Source organism: Lissotriton vulgaris, chromosome 1_2 (assembly GCF_964263255.1).
Source record: "Lissotriton vulgaris chromosome 1_2, aLisVul1.2, whole genome shotgun sequence".
In the NCBI taxonomy this organism is placed as follows: Eukaryota; Metazoa; Chordata; class Amphibia; order Caudata; family Salamandridae; genus Lissotriton; species Lissotriton vulgaris.
Window position 1 is genome coordinate 218,050,153 of NC_141686.1, and position 27,410 is coordinate 218,077,562.

The 27,410-nt window shown below is 44.7% G+C and overlaps 1 protein-coding gene across 1 annotated transcript in view; it reads left to right on the plus strand.

Moving 5' to 3' along the window:
- The window catches only part of LOC147735042 (olfactory receptor 5B21-like), a 70,973-nt gene that overhangs the window by 28,704 nt on the left and 14,859 nt on the right, over positions 1-27,410 (plus strand). Inside the window, exon 2 of the mRNA XM_086952570.1 lies at positions 18,945-19,082. Coding sequence (XP_086808696.1) covers positions 18,945-19,082 — 138 coding nt within the window. The remainder of the gene's footprint in view (positions 1-18,944; positions 19,083-27,410) is intronic.

The window sequence follows — 27,410 nt, forward strand, 5'->3', positions numbered from 1 at the left end:
CTACTTACTTACTCCCTCCCATGTATTAGGCTTAGGTCAGGTACACCGGGGTAGGCGTAGTTAGAAGCACCAGTTGAGGTCGTTAGCCAATGTATATATGAAAGTATATATTTTATTCATCTTAACTATCTTATGGCTAAGAAACCATATCAATGCTTTTACAGTATTATTTCGTAATACTCCTTTTACTGTACGCACTTTTTATAATAACAAGTCTTGCAATTGTGGCAATTCATTTCTCTTGCATGAGAAGGAAGACTGCTCAATAAATAATATATTTTATTGAAAACGCCCGTCTCTCTATTCTCTGCAACCTGGTGAAAGTAAATCTGCACAACTGACTGAGTGAAATAGCTGTCTATTGTTTCACACAACTCTAGAGATTGACTCTTATTCTGAGGAGCAAAGTTGTCATGTTTATGCGGTTGTCGCAAAACTGAATCCCTTCTTGCCTGAGCCAGGGAAGCTGATCACTTCCTATTTGTCAAGAAAGTTTCCAGTGACCTCTGAGCTATCTGGCGCAAACCTAAATTAAGTCTAACATAGTCAGTAGAGACCTAGAAGACCGCAGTCCTACGTCTACACTGCTGTTTATGTTATTCCATTGCGCAGGGCCTATAGGGAAAATAGGAACTACACTACATTACCATGTCCATGACAATACAGGGGGGTACCATAAGTACCCCCCATGTGCACCCCCAGATTCCCTGGGGGCCCGCAACAGGCCCCCGTAAGAGAACTACTCATGCCTTTCCATGGTGTTCCTGCCACGGAAAGGCATGTTTCCGCCCCCATACTAATATGGCTGGCGGTGTCTAGCAGACACCACCACCATATGAAACCCTTTTCTGCCCGGTTGACTTGTCGACCGGGGGTAAAAGTGGCAGACTGTCTTCCCGTTCGACGTGGTACCCTCACCAAATTAATGTGGCAAGGAGTAAATGGGTGGCAGGCGGGGAAGGATGTAAGGCGGATCGCCACCGCTATGCGGGCGGTGGTGATCCTCCCTACATCCTAATGACCCAATAAATGTAGACAGGCAGAACTTCGAGTAAGTCTCAACTCTTCCCCCAAGTTCGAGGGGCGGCCCCTACATATATCTGCCTCCCCTGAAGATCCCTTATCTGATGTCTGAATCAAATTTGAGCTTTTATTATTTACTGTACTCAATAGTTTGTAAGATCCAAATTAAAGGTGGCAGGTTTAGTTAAAATACAGTCTACATCTGAAAGAGTAGGAGAGGGAACTGTTTTCCTCAGACCTTGTGGTATCGGCTGACATGTTAGTCCTTGACTAGCTTGTTCAACTACAGCTGGATTTTCAGGGGGATTCATTTTCAAATATATGCTTGCCCCATTATTCACGTTCATCCTATGTTTTAAGGCAATTAAGCCTTCAGCTAAATCTTGAATTATGAAACATATCTCTATATCGTTAAATGGTAACTGTGGCGAACCACTCACCATCCACTATATCTACTCTTCTTACTCATCTACAATTACGTATTTTACAAAGCCAATGAATGACTTTATTCATCGAGGACCCCTTAGACTCTTGCATTGCCTAAGGCAACCTAGGCAGGTTTAACATGTAAATGACCTTTGAGCGCAATTTACCACGCACATTGTTGATTAGTGTATCTTGAGGGAAGGCCGAGTGTGTATGCAAGCTGTGTTAGGTGGGATTTAGATGCCCCTGTGGTGAAAAGTTGTTCCTAGTATTTAACATGAGTTCCATTTCTCTGACCCAAGCTCTTCTAGGAAGCCTTTCCCCCTATCATATGCTGAAAGGGGAACTTTGATTTTCCACCCCATCTCTCTTAAATTGGGCAGCGATTGGCACTGGGTTACCTACTGTACGGCTCCCTTTGTTCCGCAGTCACTGGTGGCTTGTGTTGCAAATGTGTCTGGCTTGTGGGAAGCATTGGTTTTGTGTTAGAAGGGTCAAATCCATTACAAAAACTATATAATAAAGTGTTGTCCTCTTTGTATCTGCGCTGTAAAATACAGTACACATGCAAAGCAGAAAACTGTAGGAGAAATTAAAACATTTTTCATGCTTCGAGGAGGTGCAGGATTTTGGTGCAAATCCCTGTCTGTAATTTTTCTACATTGAGATTTGCGTCAAAACTCCTGGGAGGTTGATATGGGAATGTAAACACATCATCCATGGAATACCACCTTGATGCAAAATAATACAAGGCAGCGCATTGCACAGTTTTGCTTTACTTTGGGTTACTATCCAATACAAATCAGGTTTGTTTCAGGTTTCTATTACAAAAGTAATGCAAACCTGGTGCAAAACATTTGTAAATATGGAGTATAGTCACGAGGGCTGCAACAGTTCCAAAATCACAGGCTGCCTAAATGTATTGAAAGTTGGAAAATACCTTTTTAGTACCTCATACTAGAAAATATTTGTCCCAAAACACTTGTAGAATGGTTGTGTTTTTGTTAGAAAAGTAACACAAACCCAGATCTGTAAATATCGTCCATATACTTTTTGGTATACTGAAAAGTTCAACCAAACTCTCTAGTCCTGATGAGCATCCATTTATCACAGAGGATCAAAACGCCACCATATGGACCAACCTGTGACATGTTCGTTGTTTTCTTGTAATCCACAAATGTCAGATGCAAGCCAGGATTATTGTCTTTGTTTAAGAAAATTGACTTTTCTTTGTTTCCACACCACTTTATATTTGACTTAATGGTTGTGTGTCAAATGGTTTAAGCAACGAGCAATGTATCTTTTCTCTTTATGTCACATGAGGCCTAATTATTTTCACTGTACATACGAAATTCAGTTGGGCCTATTCACAGACCGCTTTTTGTGGTACATTTAGTAGTACTACAGAAGTTTGTTACTTTAGGTGGGTTTTGTTTTAAATTTAAACTTCCGACCGAATATGTTAATTTAAGTTAAAATGTTTAAATTAATTATTAAATAAAGATTTTTTCTTTATATTGTGTTCCATATTCATACTAAACACATACATTCACTTTATATACGTTTACATCAATGTTGAACATTTTTTTCCAAGTCAAATAAACTTTTGTACTTTTCCTTATTCCTTTCTATACAAGTCTAGTCGAACAAAAATATGTGATCGCAACTTGTTACTTTAACGAAAGGTATCTAATGAAGCAGGTATCAGGACGTTCCCATTGAGAAGAACCAAGAAGTCCTTGGAACCGAGATAAAATGGATGAACTCAATTCTGACCATAACTTTTCAAAAATCACTTTCCTATTTGCCAGTATTCCAAGTGAGTCTATGCTTTATTGCAACTACGCAAGACGTGCAAATGTACATCAGTTAATGATGGTATATGGACCTGCTGAAAGTCATGAAACTTAGATTAATACCGAAGGCTAATAAATACTTGAGTTTGATGTAAAACCGAAGTTCAGATATAGTTATAGAATAGATACATGCGCGTCCGACTATCAGTGTTAGATTAATAAGAACATATGATGATGTTTTCAGACTCCTCAAAAATCCTCAAATGTCTACATGTTTTATGCGTACGCCTTATACCCAGCGTTTCAACAGTGTATGGGAAACAGCGTATTGGAATATACCACCCACAGTCTATCTACAAATCAATTGGAACAGTCTTTTTTATTTTCGGGTGCTTTTGTGCTTGTCTGTTTTCTGGGTACCTTATTGACATCATGAGGCAGATTTACAAGAAACTGACGCATCTGTATATATGCGTCTATTTCCCTTAGCCAGCTTACCAAACCCTTTTGCCACCATGGATACACCGTATTGACAATACGGCACACCAGGGCGCAAGGTTTGACAGATGTCTCTGAAATTCTGACGCATCTGTTGCCGCCAAAGTGATTCGTAGCTGGAGCTGATCATGAAAGTGACCAAACTCCGCCACAACAGATGGGTGAGTCCCATTCAAAAAGCCCTGTGTCATTCCTTACGTCTGCTCTGAGCAGTTGTAGGGATTTTGACGCAGTGAAGGTGTAGAGTGACGCATTGAAATGTTGCAGATTTCGCTGCGTCAGTTTCACAAGCTTTTTAAGTGGGAACGCACACCCTGCATACATTATACCTGACACAGCGATAATGTGGAGCAGTTCTTTACAAGATGATGCAACTCCCTAGATGCGTCAACTTGTAAATTGGCCACAACGTGGTGCATTGTTTATGCCACAGCTGCATCACAAAAAGTGATGCAACGGCAGTGCAAAGGTATCGCGTAGGGGCTTGTAAATCTGCTCCCATGTGTCTGGTGATGTCTTTGCAAAACACTTGAAGCTTTCATTTAGTTAATTTTTAGTACTGATTCACCATAGAAATGTCGTTCTTTACATATTTTACACCTTCTTAATCCTCATCACTTTTTAAGTTGTAAAAGAATAGGCCCCGCACCGCCTGTCTCTTGTTCCCCTTCTCACAGGGAATTCTTCATTCTTTCTTCCACTTTTGTGACTGTTTACCTAGTTTTTTCGTTCTTCTTTTTCCCTTAGCTGTATTTCTCTCTCAAACTCTGGGTCAAAATGTCAGCTAGAAGAAATAACTCCTAGTTCTCAAACCCGAGTGCTGTTGCCTACCACGGGCACCCACTAAGAAGGTTAATCACGGATGCTCCTGTTTTATGTAGAAACTCTCATGATATTTAATTCGACAGATTACAATAACCTCCTCCCATAAACAAGTGGCGGCCTAAGGAAATGGAAGAGAAATCTTGCTACAGACATACTTATTCTGTAGGACATAAAAGTAGCCTCTTTTTAGCAGTTTAACTAAATCTAGCCCTATATTATAAATTTTTCTTTGAATTTCTGTTCTGCCATTATAATATCTGATTTGCCATTTCACTGTAGTTCTGGCATTGTGGGATTAATTATTCACTCATGGAAAGTAACAAGCATCTGTCTCTGAAGGTTTGTAGAGAGGCACCTCCACCACCCTGAGGAATCTGGAAGCCACATGTGTACTCCATCCTGAACTTAATAAAACGCAGGGACTGTAGGGGAGCTTTGTGGATTGCGGGCACTGCATTTTTATACCAAGGTGAGGAGATGTACTGGTCCGGAAGAGCTGGCATCATTTGTAGAACACTATAATAGATCTAAGGAGTAGAATCAGGAAAGGTATGGAAGGCGATCTTGTGTGATGGGATGGGTAAACATATCCTATGGTGAAGGATAGGTAAAGATGGGAAATGACACTAAAAGATGGATTGAGACAACTGAAGGTAAGAAAGGAGATGTAGCGTCATCTTAAGTGTTGGGACTGAAATAGATACATTTAGGGGCCTCAAATGGAAGAGGTGTACAGCAAATCTAATTTAGCTGTGGAGTTTGAGAAGGTGGTTTCAAAGCATGTCAATTTAAAATAAGTGTCCAAGTATTCAATAAAATAGTGGTGTAAAATCCCACAGAAGTTAGGTTATGGTAGGAGAAAAAATACACATATTAAATTTTATGATAAGCAATGTTTCGTGAGTTAAGAGACTTGGCAAATTTTGCAAAGCTTGCTATCTTTGTGAAACTTAGCAGACGGACATGTTGCTCGCCTCGATCCAAAATGTTTAGGTTCTGGGAAGAGGTGGACAATAACTCAGTCCTTGTAAATGCCCATAACTCACACACAGGCACAATGCAGTGTAGACCACACAAGTAGGGGTGAATTTCAGACTGAAGCAGGAGAGTATCCTGATGATATTTTGTCTGGACCCTCTGCTCATGGACTGTCGCTTGGCTGATGAGCAGCTGCTGCCTGAGCGCCTACAGTGGCCTGCAAGAAAGGCTCAGTTTTGGGCATGAAATATTCACCTGGAGCGGTGGGGTGTGGATCAGATGTATGAAACTCAGAGAGTATTCGTTTTTCAGTTTTGCAATCACATACTTAAAGTTTCTCACCGTAAGTGCATTGTGTAGACCACTGTTGTAGTGTCATCTTTGGAAAACGTGTAAAAGAGCTGTGGCAAATATGCTAGAAAAAGAACTAATGTGCATGGCTGTGAGTCCATCGAAAGAGATACTGCAAACACTGAGCATTGACTATGGTTCTGATCAAAAGGGTACACCCAGTTCTTGGTTTATGGTCAACAGATTCTCGATTTGCAACTAAAATCTCTGTATAGAGAACTCATTACGAAGTTAACATTTCCAGGTGTGACACTGAGATGTTTGGAATTTATCTGGAGCATCACAACACATATCAGAATGTATTTGTGTTGAAGCCCAAGTGTACACACCATTTAACTTATAGGTACTCGCAAACATTTACCGAGGGGCCAAAACCTTGGTCTGCCTGAAAGCTGCATTGATGCAAGCTGGGTGGCGGTCAGGCCTTCGCCTGACTGCCTTTAATGTATACTATTTACACCTGCAGTTTAAATGAATTTACCATGGTTTTCATTTTAACACAACATTTTATGTAGACACACCACCACTGAGATCAATGGATCTGCTAGTAAAAAATTAGGCGTAGGAAAACTCAAGACCAGCTTAATTCTCCATTTATCTAATTTTTTTTAGCAAATTCAGCATGTCTAAAGTTTATTCACTTTATTTATTTCTGTATTTCAAAAACAACATTTTTAAGAATAAGGATTTTAAATTCAAAACAGTTAGATTCATTTATTTAAGAAAACTCAGAAATAGACATTTTTGTTTTATTTTATAAGACAGGTGTTAGCAAAAGACAGATAGTTCTCGAATAATCAATTAATCTCCTAACTTCCCTAACTAAACCCTCAACTAAAGTGCATCTCCCTGTCAAAAGAAATAGAAAAATTATTCAGAGTCTTACATCACAGGAAAATCAGCACTCCAACAGCATCTCTGGAGTAAATCGAAGAGAAGTTTTTTCTTCAGTAAAAGCAGCAAATTGTATACCTTTTTCACTAGCTCTATCTAACTAAAAGTGTAACTTTCAGCCTAATTTCGAGTTCTAATTGGACAATTTTGGGGTGGATGAGCATCATCTCGTCATCACAATATTACTTTTCTTTCCGTCCGCAAATTTCTAATGGGTCCTTTGTTTTGGCCCAAGTCCAGCCTAGTCCTGTTCTCCACTCGCAACTTGCCGTTTGTTCTCACGTTCTGAACCATTGTGCTCATCATCTTGGCAGCCATCTATACTTCCAGGCCATATTGTCCTTGAACCGTGGTCACTCCGGGAAACACAAACAGCTCGCATTCAGACTCAGACTTTGCTCGCGCATGCGTACTTCTTTTGTGGCCACAATAATCGAGTGACTCCATTTTCTTTTTTAGGCCTCACAAGTCAAAAATGGGAACTATCATACAAACAAACATTAATTTAGGAATTTTAACCCTTCTGTTTACCTCCCCCCTTACTAAGGTTTTCCCTATTAGTAATTACCTAGCAAATAGCCACACTTAAGCATAATATACTCACTTATCCTCGCGTTTTGCCACAAAATACGTAAACAAAAGGCACATTTATGCTGCATTCCGTTATTTTAAAGCTGCTAATTAGTTTAGGACATGACAAAATCACAGGATTAGTTATTTATGATTGCAACATGAGCATAATTAGTTTCCCACGTATGTCTGTGTATGTGCAACTTTTATTCTTGGTTGGTTGGTTTCATGCGTCACTCAGTTAGTTCAAATTATGATTATGGAAGTATGATTTCACAAGGGTACACAAAATTTTGCTTTTCCACCTTGCTCCATCACACTGATATAAGCAATTGAACTCATTTGAAAAGGTGTTAAAGCATGTTAAATAATGAAGGTGTTTTTAAATTTAAATGCAAGACTCCCGAGTTACTTTCTTTCTTTAACACCAATTAACCTTGAAATAAATGACTGGCTGTCTATTTAACATCTTTTTATTCTTAGTGCTGAGTCAAGTAAATAGCAGTCTAGTGCTCCTGTTGACCAGGGGGGTGTCTGTAAAGGTCTTGGAGGGGTGGGGGTCGCATGAGGCGCCCGGGCCCTCTGAGTATCAATTCTTTAACTCATGAAGCATCAGTGCTTCACTGCCATTGGGTCCAACAGTCATCACATCTACTAAGTTTGTAATTGTGTCTTATGATGCTCATTTGTTCCTAATGGTTGTTATGGTATATTTGTTGATTTGTCCTGAACATATGTTATTGCATAGCTGTGTAAACCTTTTGCAGTTTGAGATGACAGTCGCTCATGCCCCAGGCCCTCCCCTCTCTGTTAAGCGGCCCTGATTGTCATATCGATCTGTGGGTGAATATGCCCACTCAATTTCTGCCTAACTTGTCATCTAAGGAACAGAGTGGAGCCAAGCGGAGTCCAAAGGAAGAGTGGAAAGGTCCCTGCTCAAGCTAGTCATTTCGGCGAATGGTCATTACCTGGTGACAGGTGTCAATGTCATTGTCAGATATTCTTGTATAGCGCACATCTCACCGGGAGGTCTCATGGCGTCTCATGGCGCGCATCTTCACAGGTGTCTGTGAAGATGGAGGTTTTAGTCACTACGCTCAAGGTTAACTAAAATTTGTGAAGAAACTGAATGAACACAGAAATATTCTGATTCCCATTCACTGGTCCACTGGCCAGAATGAGGGTCTATAAGAATTAAAGGAGGTACGACATTCTGCGTTGCATGTTTGCCTTTCAGGGATGTGTCCTCAACGAAAAACAAGGGAAACCCTACTAACAAAGGAACCAGGGCCAACAATTATATCAAAAACAATGGTTCCAGTGGAGTATGTTTTTGTTTATGTATGTAATGTACTGTATGACATATTTCAACAAAATTCATACTAAGAAGTAAAAAAACGAGAGAAATATACACAATTGTGCGTACATTTCTTTTTGCCGTCCTTGTCAATCCTCAGTATTAATGTTCATTGCCATTGAACTATATAATTAATTCGTATCATTTTGATTACACCACTGGAACCATTGTTTCAGGGATGTGTAGCAGGCTCGTGGCTTATGTTTTTTTATCGTTGGTTGAAACCTGCCGAAGAAGGAAGATATTGCTGAACAATGCTTAAATGTGGATTTGTTTCTGCAGCTGGTGCATAAGCTCTCTGAGCTATCTCATAGAGAAGGTGAAGCCTATGATGATGCATGTTCCCACCATTTTGCAGATGAGCCATTAGGTTGACTTTGGGACTTAGGGAACACACATTTCAAGTACACCGAAGCTAGCATGACCACAAATGTACCTGCATTTTTCCTTCTAGCAAATTAGGCATTAAAGAAAACAGTCTGGAGCAGAAAGATTTAGGCTGATAGAGACAGCTCTGTTCTGGTAAGAGTCTTGCACTGACAACCTTGAATAGTTCTTAAACAGATTGTTTTATATACCGTTTTCCTTTAATTTATTTCTAATATGGATAATGTGTGAGTCTGTTACATACATTTTGCAGAGAAATTTTGTGTGTTTTATTCATCATCCATAAAAACTTTTCTTTTAGATTTAAACAGGAATTCTCATGTGGGGAAAGGGAGTGTGTTATAATCTAGCAAGTGTTTATGCATCCTGCCTATGCTTGCCCCCAGCTCTACTGCTTGGCCTACATGATGTCATCGGAATGTTGAGAGGGTTGTATTGTAAGAAGGAATCAGTTGGTGTGAGGGGCTGAGCTGTGATGTCGCTGTTCCTGGTGGGGTCTGAATATGGATCTGATCTCAAGAATAAAGGTATGATCCTGAACTACACCTCTGGACTACGGATCTTTCTTTTAACTTTAACAGAGAGCATCACAGAGATTATTGCAGTAATATTAGGGAGCTGCTGCTGTATTACAATATTGCAACTGTCCCTTAATATTAGATGTAAATACATTTCGAAATTGGATGAGAGTGCCAAAGAGGACATGAAAAAGGTGCAGGAAAAAACAGTACAGCAAGCGGCTGCCAGCCATAGATTTACGAGGCACTGCCCACCAGGAGTTTAAAATTCATGATGCTGAGCTGCAGCACTGGAGCTGCTTTTGGACCCCTTAGCATGGCTCTGTGCACAGCTGTTCATTACACACTATTGTTGAGATGGTGCACATTGGCCAGTCACATGTATAAAGTGCTCAGAAGCGCTAACTGCATCCAGATGTTTTATTTGACTGAGGGAGCTTAGCAGGGTCTGGTATGGCAAATGTAACAAGTAAATTAGTAAATAAATAGCCAGGAGCTGTCAAGGAAGCCCTGCAGTGTGCAGACATCTCTTGTTATCCAATGTAAGGAGAACCTTCTACCACTGAGGGCCCTGTTACTACTACAGACACATCGCCAACTACTCAGTTGTTCACTTGCTGTATTACGATGGCTGTGGAAAGACCGCCAGAGCACCGCCGATACCGCCAGCCATTCTCCGACTGCTGAGACAGTGGTCAGTGGGAAGCCACTGCCATAGGGCGGCTCAGCGAAGTTTCACCTCTATCCAAATTACTTGTTGGCTTTCTGAATGGCCGACCGTGGCAGTGAGACTGGCTGCCTCAAATCAGCAGAAACAAAAGATATGGGGTGCACACTTAACCATTTCCTTTTCTTTGTTCCCGTCTTCAACATGGATCCCTTCCTCCAGGGCCCCCTTCACAGCATCATCTTGACCCCGACCAAAACAATCATTTTGGTGCTGAAAACCAGGTAAGTCCGTTGAGTAACATGTACTCACTTGACTGGACTGCGTAGACTGCCAACGGTCCATCGGACACATCATAATACGGCGAGCAGGAAACTGCTGGCGCAGCAGTCTTATTGGAAACAACACTGCGCCAAAGTCGTAATCTGGCCCTTATCGTCTTGCATCTGTAAAGTGGTGAAAAACTGCAAATTGCCAATAACATGCACAAAAAATGTCTGGATCAGCTAATCAGCTACTTGTGCCTGTGTGAGAAAAGCTGAGACCTCTGCTTCCCCATATTATTCAATGTAAACATTCATGTGAGCCCTGTGCAGATACTACTGGAGTAACTGACCCATGATGTCATGTCAATGGAATGACCATTTCAGTGTGTAATATGAACATGTGAGAAATGTGGTTATAAATGCAGATAGGAGTGAGTAAAACAAAGCACCCTTTACATTTATTTTGACACATTTAAGTTGTCAAACACAATTGACTTGAGTAGCTCACACACCGTGCATGTATGCAGTGACTGCAGTGCAAAGACCCTTTATTGCTATATAGAGAAGGAAATAATTAGAGGGAATATTCCTGCAGGGTGAAGTGCAATTAATTCTAGAATGGACTGAGCAAACAGAGAGTTTTTTACAGGTGTATATGTGCATATGCACATATATGGTATTTATATATACTGAGGTAGTTGTATTGCACAAATTCATAGGATTGATAACAGCACTGATATAAGAGATGTAAGTTGTGTGATTTACAATAATGCACACTTTAAAAGTAGGTATTCAAAGCAATTTCCGGCTTGTCCCTTTGCTTGCGCCTGCATTAACTTGGAGTTAGGAATTGGAGCAACGTCTGAAAACGTTAACTTAATAGATATGGGGTTCCCCCAAACCTAAGGCTGTCTTGGCTCAAACATTATCCTTTGCATAGGGATGGTGCAAGTGGGTTTGGTTCACTGCAATGGCAAACCTTGAGCGCAAAATCGGTTTTGTTTGTGAAAGTTTATTCATCACTTCTTTTTGTCTGCTCGGTATCACTACAAAATGCACTTATAAGACCCTAGAGCCCTCATTACAAGAAGCTGGGGAGATGGACTGTAGTTTCCACACCCATGAGCCTCCAATACTTGGGCTACCAGTAACTTCAAGGTTTGGGAAGTTCTATTCCATTATGAGTTGTACCTAGAGGGTCTACTAAAAAAAGAGGAATTACTGGGGGGAAAAATTATCGGGTTACTTGTTTTTCCCAGATTTTCAGAGATTTAGCAGTGAAAACTCCTTGTGAAAGTAAAAAGCTTAAAATTCCATTGGGGCAGGTAGTAGCTGTTATGGACCCAATTCCATTTATTTAAGAGGACACTGAGGTCCTAGGTGTTGGCAAAGACCTGCAAGAATCATGGATGCTCAACCAATACTAAAGGATTAGTCATTTACAACTCCAGATCGAGAGTAATCCAATCTACCTTCGGCTATAAGCTGATGTTTTAGGCAGCCTATTCAACCCCATTTCAATGGAGTTTACCCAATAAATCTAGCACCCGTTTAAGTGGATTTATTTATATTCAGCCATTGGAAACATAGGGGTTCGTGACGATGGAGGAGGAACCACTACCACCAGCCGTGCGGTGGCGGGCCCTCCGTCATCAGGCAGCAATGTTGAGTTCCCCCCGCCAGATTATGATAGCAGAGGGAATCCACTGGCAAGCACGGTGGACGCAAAGACGGTCTGCCACGGTTCCGCAAGGCAGGTCTTTACCTCCCGCCTTGCGGAAATAAACTATGGGCGAACATTACGGCGGGGCACAGTTTCCCTTTCTGCCTGTCTTTTCACAGCGGTCATCCCACCGCGAAAAGACAGGCAGAAATGGATTCCAGGTCCTTTAGCGGGCCCCCCCTTGTTTTGGTGGGAGGTAGCTGTGCACTGGGGGGGTACCCATGGTACCCCTTATATTTCAGTGCACTGCATGGCAGGCACTCCGTGGTGCCTGCCACGCAGTGCAGGGAAATGCACAATAGGATATTTTTACATTGTGTACGGTGATGCAGCCAGTAGCAAATAATACAAATAAATGCCCTGGATGCCCCTGCCAGTATGGGAGGCTCATCCTAATTTCAGTGGTGGGACCACCTCAAATCTGGCAGACCTGAGTCCGCCCGCCATCGTTGGAGTGTGTGGGACCGCCTGCCATCGTAATGAGCCCCCTAATTCCTATGGCAGCTTAAGAAGAAGTATACCATGGCCTATTCTAGCTCAGTAGTTACTTAGATGACAGTCCCATTAACTAGATCTGGAATTTCTTTTTATCAGCACTTTGACTGAAAGCTTTTTTTCTATAAATTCGAGAGCCAGCACTGGGAAATAATTCTTAATATCACATCCTTCTGCCAAGGAGGAAACCGTCCCATGCATGAAGATTTGTTACGTACAACAGCTATCAATTTCTCTGATGTAATTGTTCTACATAACTAGAGCGGCTGTTATTACAGAAGGTGAACTTATTCTGTACTGAGGGACAGCACCTGCTGTGAAATGTTTCGTGTTCTCCTGCGTGTCAGTCCTACCTCATTTATTTATTATTTTATTTAAAATATTTATAAAGCGCGACTGTCACCTGGCAGGTATCCTGGCGCTGGTAGCTACTCTTGTGGTTTATTGACGGGCGTGAGCTGAGGCTGGCCAATTTTTATAAGGGTGGGGGAAAGAGCCATGTTTTGATACGTTTCCGGAATGGGAGGAGATGAGGGATATGGCGAATGTCGACAGGTAGACTGTTCCATAGCTTGGCTGCAGCTACTCTGAATGATCTTCCTCCCATCCTGGCCTTCTTACATCTGGGCACTCTCGCAAGGCAGGCAGTTGTGGACCTAAGTGTTCTGGTGGGGGTGTACCAGGAGAACAGACGTTGAAGAGGTCTGGGTCCTATTCCATGTAGTGCCTTGAAGACCAGGCAGAGGGCCTTGAAGGCAATGCGTTGCCTCAAAGGCAGCCAATGCAACTCGGCCAGTGCGGCAGTGGCCGAGGATCTCCTGGTCCATCCGAGAGCAAGTTTGGCTGCTGCCGACTGGACTCGTTGGAGTCTGTCCAGTAGTGTCGCAGGAGATTCAAGCAGCAGGGCGTTGCAGTAGTCAAGGCGACTAAGAATAGTACACCTGACTGCTAGTGCTCTGGCGGAGGGTGGAAGTAGAGGCAAGACTTTGCGCAATGAGCGCATAAGGTCAGAGCAAGTAGCGACTGTTCTTGAGACCTGTGTTTCCATGCTCAATTGATGGTTTAGCATGACGCCCAGGTTGCGAACGGTGGTAACTGGTGAGGGGTTGTTGGAGTTTTCCGGGGGCCAGAACTCAGCGGGCAGAGGGCGGGGTATACGACTCGCAGGGCAATACATCACCTCGGTTTTCGAGGAGTTGAACTGAAGTGAGTTCCGGTGCAGCCAGCTTGCCGTGTCTCGTAGACAGTCATGGAAGGCTTGAAAGGGGATGGAGTCTTCGCCTTCCCACGAGAGAATGAGCTGGGTATCGTCCGCATAGTTTACTGTGGTCATGTTATGTGACTTGATTAACGTGACCAGAGGTTTTAAGTAAACATTAAAAAGAATCGGACTGATAGAGGAACCCTGGGGAACACCGTGAGGGACCGGGGAGAAAACCGATTGGAAAGGGGGAAGGGAAACAGCCTGTTTTCTGTCGGTAAGGTAGGAGTGAAACCAGATCAGGGCCGTGCCGTCGATCCCTGCCTCTCTCAACCGCTCGAGCAGGATCCTATGATTGACAGTATCGAATGCGGCAGACAGGTCAAGTAAGATCAGGGCCACGGCTTGGCCCCTGTCTGCGCGCATTCGAAGCTCCTCCATGGCCGTGAGCACCGCGGTTTCAGTGCCATGGGCTGGGCGAAACCCAAATTGGAATTCGTCCAGAAAATGGTGCTGCTCGAGATGGGTTGAGAGGCATTTACTGACCCAGCGTTCGAGCACCTTCACCGGGAAAGGCAGGAGTGATATGGTGCGGAAATTGGACGGACAATCTGGGTTTAGAGTGGGTTTCTTTAGCAGCGGGGTTATAAGCGCTTGCTTCCAGGAGCGGGGAACGACGCCGCAGCTCAGGGATTGATTACAGATCATCCGGAGGATGTGAAACAGTTCGTGCCCACAGGTTTTCCATATTTTCGGCGGTAGAGGGTCAAGGGGGGATCCGGAAGTGATGCCCTGTGCGACTATTTCAAATTCTGTTTGAGAAATAAGAGGGAAAGCCAGTAGTTTATTCGTGGGAGGACAAGCTGACCTCAGAGATTCAGGAATGGTGGGGTTAATGTCGGGGAGGGTGGAAAGAGTGGATGACAGGGACATTGCCAGGTTATTAATGATAGTCTCGATTTTGTCAGTAAAAAACTGAGCGAGGTTATCACAAAGGGACTGAGAAGGGGGGATGGGGTTTTTGACGCAGTCAGGGTGTAGGATGTTGTCCAGAATCTGAAAAATACTTTTAGGACTGTTGGCCGCATTGGTAATGGTGGAGCAATAGTAGTTCGCTTTACTCTCTGCAATAGCGGACTTGTAGTCACGGAGTGCCTTCTTCCAGAGGGTTTTGTTGTTGTTACAGTATCCGTGTCTCCACTTTCTCTCAGCTTGTTTGCAGGCTGACATGAGGGTTTTCAAAGAGTCATTGTACCAGGGAGCCGGAGCTCTACCTTTCGGTTTACAGAGTTTAAGAGGGGCAGCAGAGTCTGCAAGGGAGGTGATTCTCGAGCTAAAGGATCTATAGTTATCTTCCACCGAATTGGTAATGGCGAAGGAGTGGTCGAAGGAGTGAGGGAAGAGCTCCTTTCTGTAGTGTTGCGCTGGACACGTTTTAGTGTCAGACGGCACTTAGTTTGCCAGCCACTCTCTTGAGGGCCGGACACACTTACACCCCCACCATCCACCACATGCATCACGAGTGATGTGACCCTGCAAATAAAAAAGGCCCATGTGTGTGTGCTCATGGCCAGTTAACGAAGTATACATCCATTGTCTGTGTCCATTATTTTTCATGTATGTGAGCTTAGGGCCTACAACTCTACATAGGCGACAACAGATTCAGATCCTATGCCGTGCCTTCTTGCAGGTCTACATGTTTGAGGGGGATATTTCAATCAACATCATCACTGTAGTCTGACTGAAGACGTGGGCCTGTGGTCCCTACCTGAGCGTGAACTGTTCCTCGTGAGGAAACCACATATGTCCCACACTCAACTCAACCGGGCGTACCAAACAACACTTCACCTCTCGCACCAAGACTGAAAGCCAAACATGAGAGGAAAAACCAGGTCATTTGCCCAAAGCATCACACGTCCCTGGCGACTGACTTCTTGATGCTGAAGAGAATACACCTCCCACAACTGGTGGCTGAAAGCAAAAATCTTCAGCAGTAGCAAAAATGGCCGCTCCTGCACTGGCAGCCCCTGCGTAGCCCACAGCCTCAGAGATGCTGGTGCAACCAGTAAAGAGTGACTGCAGTGCTGTCTGTCACCACTACAAGGAGGGCAAGGAGACTGCTGGCAGTACCTCTTGTGGTAATAACAAGAAGACAGGGACAAGTGTGAGAGCACCACACTGTGTGCTATGCCTACCCCAGCCAAAGCTACTCGCTGGAGTACCCACAGAAGCTTCTCTCTGCACTCCTAAATTAAAAGTATAGCTCTGCTTGACCTGAGGCTACAAGAAAGATTGCAACAGCCTCGAGGAACACTGCCACCTAATTTCAATGTCTGCAAAGTCCAGGCAAACTGCATAATGGAATGCAATTGATTTTGACCATGGTACAAAACAGACATATCATCTTGCACAATATCAACAACAGATGAAACAATATTATCTAATGTGTAAATGTGGAAAGAAAGCATGTTAATGCTGTTATCTACAACTGCTAGCACTTTTTCTAAATTTGCTTGATCTATTGCCCTGATGTGAGAAGCAGCCTCCATCTGGGACAGTTTCCAAACTTTGTTGTAAATAGCATATATCCAGCTTTTTTCGATCTGCCGGAAGCTGGGCCCTTGACAAAATCATTCAGATTAACATTGTCAGTCAATTTAGATAACTGCAGCTTAACTGATGCTAAAGTGGAATGTTTGAGCCAACTCTGACATAATTTGTCTTCAGAATAGGTAGTCACAGAATGGCCACTTTCAAAATGGGGATCCACTCTAACCTGTGTATAGTCTTGCGCTAAACCCAGAAAACGATGCTGGCAAGAATCTGCACTTTTTTTGCCACAGCAACCAACCCTTAGGATCCAAACTGTATATGTTAAAGGTAGAATTCAGTAACAGCGTCTGTAACTCCCTAATTGAAAAATTGATATTATTATCCCAACCGGAGTATTCCTCTAATTCAGGAAAAGAAGGAGCATTTAATTTTTTAGTAGTAGCCAATCCATAGCAAGTTGTTTGTGAAATTGTAGAATTAAATAACAACATATGGTACGGGATGAGACATGTACGATGCAAAGCCTCAGTGCCTTGCACTTGCCAACTTTTAGAACCCCAAACTGATTTAAGATCAATAGTATCCTTCCACAGTTTATAGTCCCCAACAGCCAATTGGTTTAGAAAGGACTTTGAATACAATAGTTTTGTGTGGGTAAGTCTAACCTTGGAAGTGGACTTCTCAGTCATTTTAAAGTAAAAAGCATTGGGATTTGACTGATTAAAATCAGTAAAGTAAGTGAACCTCTTTAAAAGAGAAAGGGAGCTGCCTTCAACAGGAGCAGGACAATGTTCCCATTGTGTATAATTAACCGTATTCCTCCTGGTGTTAGCCTTATGCAGGCAGTGATTGCCAAAGTGTTGCTAACAAAACAAATCACCATAATTTGCAGAATCTAATTACAAATCTTCAGCATCAAAGGCAGAATAATATTTCAAATCTGAAAACAAAGCATCTACGGCCTGAACATTCCAATCATCAGAACGTATATTTTGTTTAATCACATCACCCATAGAAACCCTTATGACATTTGGGACATTTATAACCTCCTTGGGTCAGTGGATTTGAAATCTAATAGCGTCCCACACTATCCCATCTAAGACGGGCCAAGCAGTAATGTTAACAAAAGCCAGGTCCCTCTTCAATCTGTGCGATGAGGAATGGGGTGCCAATGTTCCATTAATGTGTTGAATACATGCTCTGAATTGAACTCCAAGAGTCAGTTGGCTGACTTCTTGTTGCACTACAGGGACACAGAAACTGCAAAAGGCCCACTTTCCTGGAAGAGACCTACTGACTAATTTCAAGAGGACCTGCCTGGGCCTTGCTGGTGACTTCTGTTGCAGTGAGTCCTGACACCCAAGTGCCTTTCCTCCGGTCCTGGAACCCTTGTCTGTTGTCAAAAAGTACTCCTCCTGCCTAAATCTAAACACTTGGACTAACACATTTTTACACCTTTACCTGGAGAGACAATAGAGAGCAATGACCAGTCTGCCAAGCCATATGCTGAGGGTGTATCACCAGTGGGCCTGATAACTCTTGCTACATTCTTCTCAGGAGCAGCAATTGTGATTCAGTGGACCCAACTATGACTGGCATGTGACAACATCAAGCCCTCTTCAGCTACAGCCTGAAGCCTTGCCGCCATGCAGGAATCGGACTGACAGACATTCTATGTGGTCTATTTACTAAAATTGAACACTGTGTTTGCATCATAAAACTGACGCAAAAAACGCTAAATCTTTGTTCACCTATTCACTTACCTGCGTAAAACATGTTTTAAGCTGAAAAATAACTGGAAAGTAATACAAATCAGTGCCGAGCGCTGCTTTGCATTACTTAGAGCCAAGGGAGTGTACCATGGGAGGTGCATGGGCGTTCCCATGCAACCATCCAAGGTTTCTAATGCTAAACCCTATTTACTTAACCTCATGCGCGCTAGCGGAATTCCGCTCGTACACTGAGATTTTTAAAAGCGCATGTTACGTGACGAGCTGGGCTCGTCATCAGCATGCGAGGAGGCTACGCCATGACGAGCCCAGCTCGTCATCAGCGTGGAAGGGGTTAAAAGAGTAAAGAGAGTGTAGCGTGAGAAAATAGCGCCCATTCCAAATAGGCGCTATGAAGGAGAAATATTTTCTATTCTCCTTTCTTTTATGACTTTGTAGTTGGGTTGATCTGTACATCACACATTCAAAGTGTGAAAAGGTTTCAAGATGGTCAAAGCATGACATTTTGGACTGGAAGGATTCCCTTCTAGTACAAAACCTATGCAAGACTCACTGAGACACCCTTGCGCTATAGGGCAAAGGTGTCTTTGGCACATTGCAGTATATTTCTATACTGGCGCTAAATAGAGGGGAGGAGAGTGCCATATTCTGTAAATAAGGTACTCTCATGCTCTCTCCTCATGCAGGCACAGCTCAGCATTTGCGGCTGCTGCACTGCACTGATCCGCATGAGAAACTAGTAAATCTGCCCCGATATGTGAAGGTGGAAATCTTCACCAGGCCTGACTCTGAGCAACATTCGATCATCATCGATGAATTCCTCGGTATGACCTACAGATCTTTCCTATTCACAGCTTTTCCTGACATCTTCAACAGCTTCATTGAGACTTCATTCCTCACCAAACCGTCATCATTAACCCTGATTTGGGATCCAGCCTGCAGCCTTGCCCCACTGAGGATTTAACCTTCCACAAAATAGTGAAGTGTGAAGGTAACTTTCTCAGAACCAACCTAGTCCTCGTATGCAATCCACACTTATCACAGTCAGCCTTAAACTGTACCTTTGTTCTGATCTAGCGAAACCAGTTGCCTGCGGTTGGTGCTTTGTGCATTTTGGTCCAAGTTTATAACTTCAAAATCCATATCTCAGGTTCTTCTGATTGGAATTTTTAGTTTTGAGTTTCATTATGTTAATTAAAATAGTGTATATTTTTATAAACTTGGACTATTGCAATGCTCTATTCTTAAATGCTCAAGTCCGAGTGACAAATAAGATGCAGTCAATCCAAAATGCAGCCGCACGAATGCTGGCTGGGATCCCCAAGTTCGCACCAGTCACAAACATCATTAGGAATCTCCATTGGCTCCCGATACGCAGCCGTATCAAATTCAAATCGCTGTGTATTGTTTACAAGTCACTCAATAATCAAGGTCCCCACTTTCTCAAACAGAATCTTCGCCATCATGTTCCAACCCGATCTCTTCGTTCCTCTCATCAGAACTTCTTGGCTGTGCCTCGCACTAGAACAGTCACATGGGGCGACAGGCGTTTCCTGGTTGCCGCCCCTAAACTCTGGAACACCCTTCCTGCACATATTCAAGCATGTCCCTCTCTGTTCATATTTCGCAAACAGCTAAAGACATGGTTATTTGACCAATAGCCTTGTATATTTTCTCTACCCCTGTTGCTGATCTATGCCCTTAATTAGCGCCGAGACGCCCACGGGTATTCGCCGCGCTCTACAAATGTCAATAAATAAATAAAATAAATAAATAAATTGCAGGGGAGTTTTATTGTGCTGTGTTTTTGACTTTTTAATTGGTTTGGTACATCTAAATGCTTACACATTGTCTTAAGGTAAGCCTGTTCCCTCTGTGCCATAAATATCAGGGGTTGAGCTCAGGTTTACATTTTTCAACTCTTTACTGAACCTAAGATAAATATTGACATTATTACTTGTGGTGCACTACCATCCACCCGACCAGTAATCCACTTTCTGACAAAGATTTGTAGGAAATGGGTTGTACCCAGCTAATTGCTCTGGATGTTTTGCTTTCTGACAACCCTGTTTGTACATTTACTGTTGCTGATATTGACCAACTACGTCTTCCTCAATCAATTAATCAGTATATTTGTAGAGCAAGCTACATACCTGTGATGGTCTGGGGGGGGGCTGCTACTGATCGAAAGCCAGGTCTTGAGAAGTCTCTTGAAAGCCACTAGGTCCTTGGTCTGTAGTAGGTCGGTAGGGAGAGTGTTCCAAGTCTTGGGGTCGAGGTAGGAGAAGGATCTGCTGCCGGCGATGGATTTCCGGATGAGTGGAACTGTGGCGAGGGCGAGGTTGGTGGAGCGGAGGCTGCCGGTGGAGGTGTAGAGGCTGAGTCAGTCATTGAGGTAGGCTGGTCCGGCGTTGGGTAGGGCTTTGTGTGCATGGATGAGGAGTTTAAAGGTGATCCTCTTGTCGATGGGGATCCAATGCAGGCCTCTCAGGTGGGGTGTGATGTGGCTGCGTCGGGGGACGTCGAGGATCAGTTGTGCTGAGGCATTCTGGATGCGTTGCAGCCGTCTGAGGAGCTTAGTTGTTGTTCCTGCATAGGCGACGTTCCTGTAGTCCAGTCTGCTGGTAACGAGGGCCTGAGTGACGTTTTTTCTCGTGTCAAGGGGGATCCATTTGAAGATCCTGCAGCGCATGCGGAGGGCGTTGAAGCAGGACACGGAGACGGCGTTGACTTGCTTGCTCATTGAGAGGGCAGAGTCAAGGATAACCCCCAGGTAGCGCGCATGGCCAATGGGTTCTGGGGCTGTTCCTATCGATGTAGGCCACCAGGAATCGTCCCAGGCTGATGGGGTGGGGCCGAGGATGAGGACCTCCATCTTGTCTGAACTCAGCTTCAGCCTGCTGTCCTTCATCCATTCGGCAATGGCCTTCACTCCTCTGTGGAGGTTGGCTTTGGTGGTGTGGGGGTCTTTGTGGAGGGATATGATCAGCTGGGTGTCATCGGCGTAGGAGATGGTGTTGAGGCTGTGTTGTCGTGCGACGTGGGCGAGTGGTGCCATGTAGATATTGAACAGTGACGGGCTAAGGGAGGATCCCTGTGGAATGCAGCAGATGATTTTGGTGGTCTTGGAGCGGAAGGGTGGGTGGCGGACGCTCTGGGTTCTGCCGGAGAGGAAGGATGTGGTCCAGGCCAGGACCTTCTCTTAGATTCTGGCGTCATGGAGGCGTGCTGTTAGGGTGCGGTGGCAACCGTGTCGAAGGCTGCTGATAGGTCAAGAAGGATGAGGGCGGCGGTTTCTCCTTTGTCCATGATCCTGATGTCATCAGTGGCGGCAATGAGTGCGGTCTCGGTGCTGTGGTTGTTGCTGAAGCCGGACTGGGAGGGATCCAGGATGTTGTTGTCTCCAAGGTAGCGGGTCAGCTGTCTATTGATGATCTTCTCCGTGACTTTCGCCGGGAAGGGGAGCAGGGAAATTGGCCGAAAGTTCTTGAGGTCCTTGGGGTCTGCCTTGGGTTTCTTCAGTAGGGCGTTGATCTCGGTAGGCTTCCAGCTCTCTGGAAAGGTTGCTGTCTCGAAGGAGATGTTGATTGTTTTCCGGAGAAGGGGGGCAATGGCTGTTCTGGCGTTGTTGAAAATGTGATGAGGACATGGGTCAGATGAGGTTCCAGAGTGGATGGAGTTCATGGTCTTGATGGTGTCTTCGTCGCTGAAGTTGGACCAGGCGGTCAGGTGATTGGTGCGGGTGGAGGTCGCCGGGTTGGTGTTCTCGCGGTGGGTGTGGGGGTGTCGGTGTTGAAGCTGTCATGGATGTCGGTGAACTTGCGGTGAAAGAAGGTGGCTAGTGAGTCGCACAGGTCTTGTGATGGTGGAATGTTGTTGGTGTTGGAGCTGGGGTTGAAGAGTTCTTTCACGATAATGAAGAGCTCTTTGCTGTTGTGTGCGTTGTTGTCGAGGCGGTCCTTGAGGGCGGTCCTCTTGGCGGTCCTGATGAGTTGATGGTGTCTGCGGGTGGCGTTCTTGTGGGCTGCATAGCTGTCTGGTGTTTGGTCGCGGAGCCAGTTCTTCTCCAGCCTTCGACAGGTGCGCTTGGAGGTCCGGAGATCTTCGGTGAACCATGCGGCTTTCTTGCTGGTGTGATTGGTTGCGGAGGTCTTGAGTGGGGTGAGGGTGTCAGCGCTGTTGTTGATCCATTGTTTGAGGTGGATGGTGGAGGTGTTGGGGTCGGTATGGTCAGCGGGTGGTCCCAGAGCGAGGGTGGTGATCAGTTGGACATTTGTGACCTTGCCCCAGCAATGGCGTGGCCCCTGTTGGGTGCGGTGGTGTGTGGTGGGTTTCCTGAAGGATAAGTGGACGCATCTGTGGTCTGTCCAGTGGGGTTCAGTGGTGTCGTTGAAGGAGACGTGGGACTTGTGGAGAAGATGGGGTCCAGTGTGTGTCCAGCGGCGTGAGTGGGTATCATCATGAGCTGTTTGAGTCCGAGGTTAGCAAGGTTGTCGATCAGGGCAGTGGAGTTGGCGTTGTTGTTGTTTTCGAGGTAGACGTTCAGGTCCCCGAGGAGGATGTGGTCCGTGGAGGTGAAGTTGTGGGTGGTGATGAGGTCGGCGATGGTGTCGCTGAACTGTGGTCAGGGTCTGGGTTGTCGTTAGACGAGTGTTCCTCTGATGGTGGTGTTGGGGTCGGTGTGGATCTGGAAGTGCATGTGCTCGGCGGTGGTGAGTGTGTTGTTGGTCTTGGTCGAGACTCTGAGGGTGTCCTTGTGAATGATGGCAATCCCCCCCCCCCCCTCCGTTGGTGCGGTCTCTGCGGGAGATATTGTAGCCCTCTGGGATGGCTTTAGCGATGTCTGGTGCCGAGGTGACGTTCAGCCAGGTCTCCATCAGGAAGGCGACATCGGGGTTGGTTGAGTTTAGGAGGTCCCAGAGTTCGATGGCGTGTTTGCGAGCGGAGTGGGTGTTGAGGAGGATGCATCGGAGGTGGTTAGGTTCTTTGGTTGATGGTTTGGTTCTTTGGTTGATGGTTTGGCGAGCCGGGTGCTGGTGAAGCTGCAGTTCCGGCAGGTGAAGGGCGCTTGGGTGCGCTTGGGGATGGCCCAGTAGCAGTGGTGATCTCGTCCGGGGTTGAGTGCGTGGAGGGTGCTGGAGTCGTTGTGCAGTCCGGTGTTGCGGTGGCTTCGGGTTCCAGGGGTTCTGGCACTGGGCGCGGTCCAGGTGCGGATAGGCACAGACGTGCTTGCCTTTGAGGCGCAATCAGCGCAAAATCAGCGCACCCGCTGCGCGCGTCCGCTGTGCGTCAGTGTGGCGGTGACCATTTAAGGCCCTCAGGAGGGAGGAGTAGCTGGGAGGCGGGAGCGGGCGGCGAGGGGGCATGGCCTCAGGAGGAGTTGGTGGCAAGAGGGGTTTACCGAGGGGAGAAGGGGGGTGGGGATGAAGGGCTGGCGAGAAAAAGCGAAGCACTTGAAGAAAACAGAAATAAAGGCAAAATATACTGCAAGCACAACAGAGAGAAATACAAGCGGATAAAGATCAGCGGCAGCTGTCACCGCAAGATCGAACTCGTACCGTGGGCGGGGGTCAGCGGCGAGGCGTCAGCTGATGAGCCGAGTGGCGGTCGGGGAGTGTCTTGGCCTGCAGGCCTACAGTAAATTCTGTGGAAATGGACTTAGAGTGCTAACTGCTGGTGCCCAATATTTAAGATAATTTCCACCATGATTCAGCTGGGTAGGAGGCTCTGGTCCGGTCACACTTAAATACACTCACATGTGTGTGAGCTAAGCATGTGAGACTGCTGCCTAACTCAACCCAGTATTAGCGCACAGGTAGCCCGTCACAGTAGGGACCCTTCCGTAATTGGTGCTGAGCTAGTGTAGGCATTACAATATGAGAAGGTATACATAGCATATATCTGCATTGATTACTGTAGTGGTTACTAGAAAGACTATGCTCACTGCATAATACCTGACAGGCAAAATCTTCCCAACCGCACAATTTCACCCAAATTAGGCCTAAAGATACCAGTCAAGCATCAATTTTTGGGAAAACGTACTTTGAATGTAAATCACTGTCACTTTTGTGATGTCTGTACTGTTTATGCCATTTTAAGAATTATCATATTTCCCTGGTCAACCTCAATTAGCTTCCAAATTTTTGCCCCTGATGCCAGACCGAGTTACTTACTCTGCTGGCCAGCTGAAAGATCAAAGACTGTCAAACACCCTTTAAGAGGACAACGGGGTATGCAGGGGGTATTAGGCCCAACCGTGGGGATGGGGTCTTTTACTCCTGATGTCCCAGTGTCCGACCTGCTTTAGATCCTAAGCAACTGGGCAAAGTACCCCTCTTGTACTTAACTATCAGTGGTGGATATGATCAAGCAGTCTAAGGCTGCCTTCTGGGGAGGGGTGGGTGGAATGGGGGGCAGGTGTGGATACAGATTAATGAACAAGGCTTATAACTCAAAATATTAGCTGCAGCAGCAATAATTCAATATGCAGCAAAATAATTACTTTTATTCCAAAAGAAGTATTTTCTTTCTATATCTTCTCATTCAAAGGAAGGTTAAGGCATTCACATACAACAACACATTTCCCCCTTGTGGTTGGAGCTCTAGTGTTTCATAGGCAAGCCCATGTCCCCCGGTGCATCACAATGTGATTGGGGTTATCCCCATTCATTAGAGGCCTCATCCAATGAATACTCACTAGTAGGCCTTATCTGAGGAGTCCACTCTGACTCTTTGATTACAGTCAAAAGTGTCTTAGTGTTGCAGTGTTTTCAGCAGCGAGTCCCCCGGGACCCAGTAGGCCCGTAACAAGTCTTACCTGCTTTGGCAGGAAGGAAGTGTGTGGTGTCTTGCAGGGTGCACCATGCTTAAGCACTCTCAACATCTCTGGTCCTGCTCAGGTGAGTTGACTGAACACCAGTGGCATATTAAAACCTAAAGGGGCCCCCATGCAAAGTACATAGAGGGGTCCACCTCCAGACTCACTCAGGTGCTCTCAGGCCTGGGTATTTTGCTGAGGGTGTGCCCTGGAGCTCAGCCACCCACACTGCGGTAGCGAGGGGAACCTTTGTTACACCACTGCTGCACGCAAACTTAGCAGCAGTACCCAGCAAGCACAGGTCCTCTCCTTAACCTATACAATCATGCCACTTGCTTGCACACATACACCCATCACACATATTCATCATGCAAGCTTTGCACAACACTATACCCTTCATGTATTGAAAATACTCGCAGAAACGCATACACCCAGTACATGCACTCACCACGCACACACTGCGTAGCACCATATATTTAATGTACTGCTCTCTTTGCAGTTACATGTACACCGAGTTCATGCACTCATTTTGCATGCACTGCACAGCAGTGCTCTATCCCTGTTTTGTACCCTTCACAGGCATGCCTATAACCACTGCAGAGTCACCACTACGGCCAAGCACAGAGCTTCACATCTAAATGATGTAGATCAAGGGTGAGTAAAGCACACAGCAGAGTAACTTTAAAAAGTGAGTGATACAATTCAGTGATACCATTTAACAAGCATTTGCAATGCAAGCGATCTCACATTTGCAAGAGTTAGAGGTATTGGCTTTGTAAATTACAATGTCTTTTAACAATGTGTTTTTGTTTGGAGTGGGGTGAAAGTATGTGGTTTGTAGTGGAATTATGTCGGTTGACGGAGTAGCAGAAAGAGAGAATGAGAAAGAGAGAAAGAAGGAGAGACCAAGCCAAAGATGCATAAAGAGTGTATGCAGAAGATACCCCAATAACAGGAGGCGCGCATGGCTTTGAGGGATGGAAATATTGAAAAGGCACTGGAAAGAAACTGTGCTCAAAGACCTGAAGTGAGTCAATATGAGAGAGATTGGAAGAGCCATTGAGAGAGAGAGAGAAAGAAGTTTTTTGAGAGAGAATGAGAGAAAGAAGGATGAGTGGGAAGGGCAGCCTTGGAGAGGTAGACCAGTGCACAACATGCCAAGGTACAGGAAGGTAGCATGGGTGAGCACGCAGTAAAGATTGGAGACAGGGAGTTTGAGGGAGGCTTGAGGGAGGCATTGGACTGTCAAGATGAAAGGGGGAAGTATGAGTGGGAGAGAGCTGAGAGGGGCTGTGTGTGTGTATGAGGGAGAGATGACATGGTTGATAGAAGTGAGATGTAGAGATGGGTTGTATTGGAATTGTTTGTTGTGGAATTGTGTGGTGTGAGATGGTGTGGAGTTGTGTAGTAGAAATATTTGGCATGGTGTGTTGTGGAATTATTTGCATAGTAATTAAACACTATTAACTGGATGGGATTATGTAGAGTGAGATTGTCTGTTATGGAGTTCATTATGTGGAATGTTATTGCGTGTTGTGGCATGGCATGTTGTGGATTTGAATTATGTGGTGTGCTGGTAAATTTTGTGGCATGATGTTGAAATCTGTGGTGTATTTGAAAGATATGTGGTTTATTGTGGAATTGGGTTGTGTAGTTGAAATATGTAGTTTGGTGTGAAATTATGTGGTGAGTATTAGAAATGTGTGAAGTTAAATTGTGTGGCATGAAACTGTGTGACGTTGAGTGAAAATATGCTTATTGGAATCATCCGCCATGGTGTGTAGTGCATTTATGTGGTTTGCTGGTATGTGACATAGAGTGCATTTATGTGGGGTGTTTGTATGTTGTACTGAGTAGAGTTTAAATATGTTTAGTGTAATTATGTGGAGCTGAGTGATTTTATGTGGAGCGTAATTATGTTGTGTGGTGCAGAATTGTGTGCCATTGATTTGTGTGGGGTTATGGGGAATTGTGTGGGATGGTTTGGACTGGTATTATGTTGTATGGTGTGGAGTATTATTATTAGTTGTGAAATTACCGGTCAAGTTGCGAAGTTCAATCTATTTTGTGAAGATTCATTCTGTATTTTGGAACTTAGTGGAGATATGTGTAGTGTAAATATGTGGTTTGAAATGTAGGTTGGAGTGGAATTATGTGTAGTGGCATTTTCTGAAGTTCAATTGTGTTGTATGTGTAATTATATTGTTTGGAGTGGAGTGTAATTTGTAGCATGGGGTAGTATGTGTGGCATTGGTAATGCCAATATTTCTAGCATGTTTGAGAGTTAGAGCTAATAGAGTTGTAAATGAAATATCTTTTGCCCATGCGTCATAAA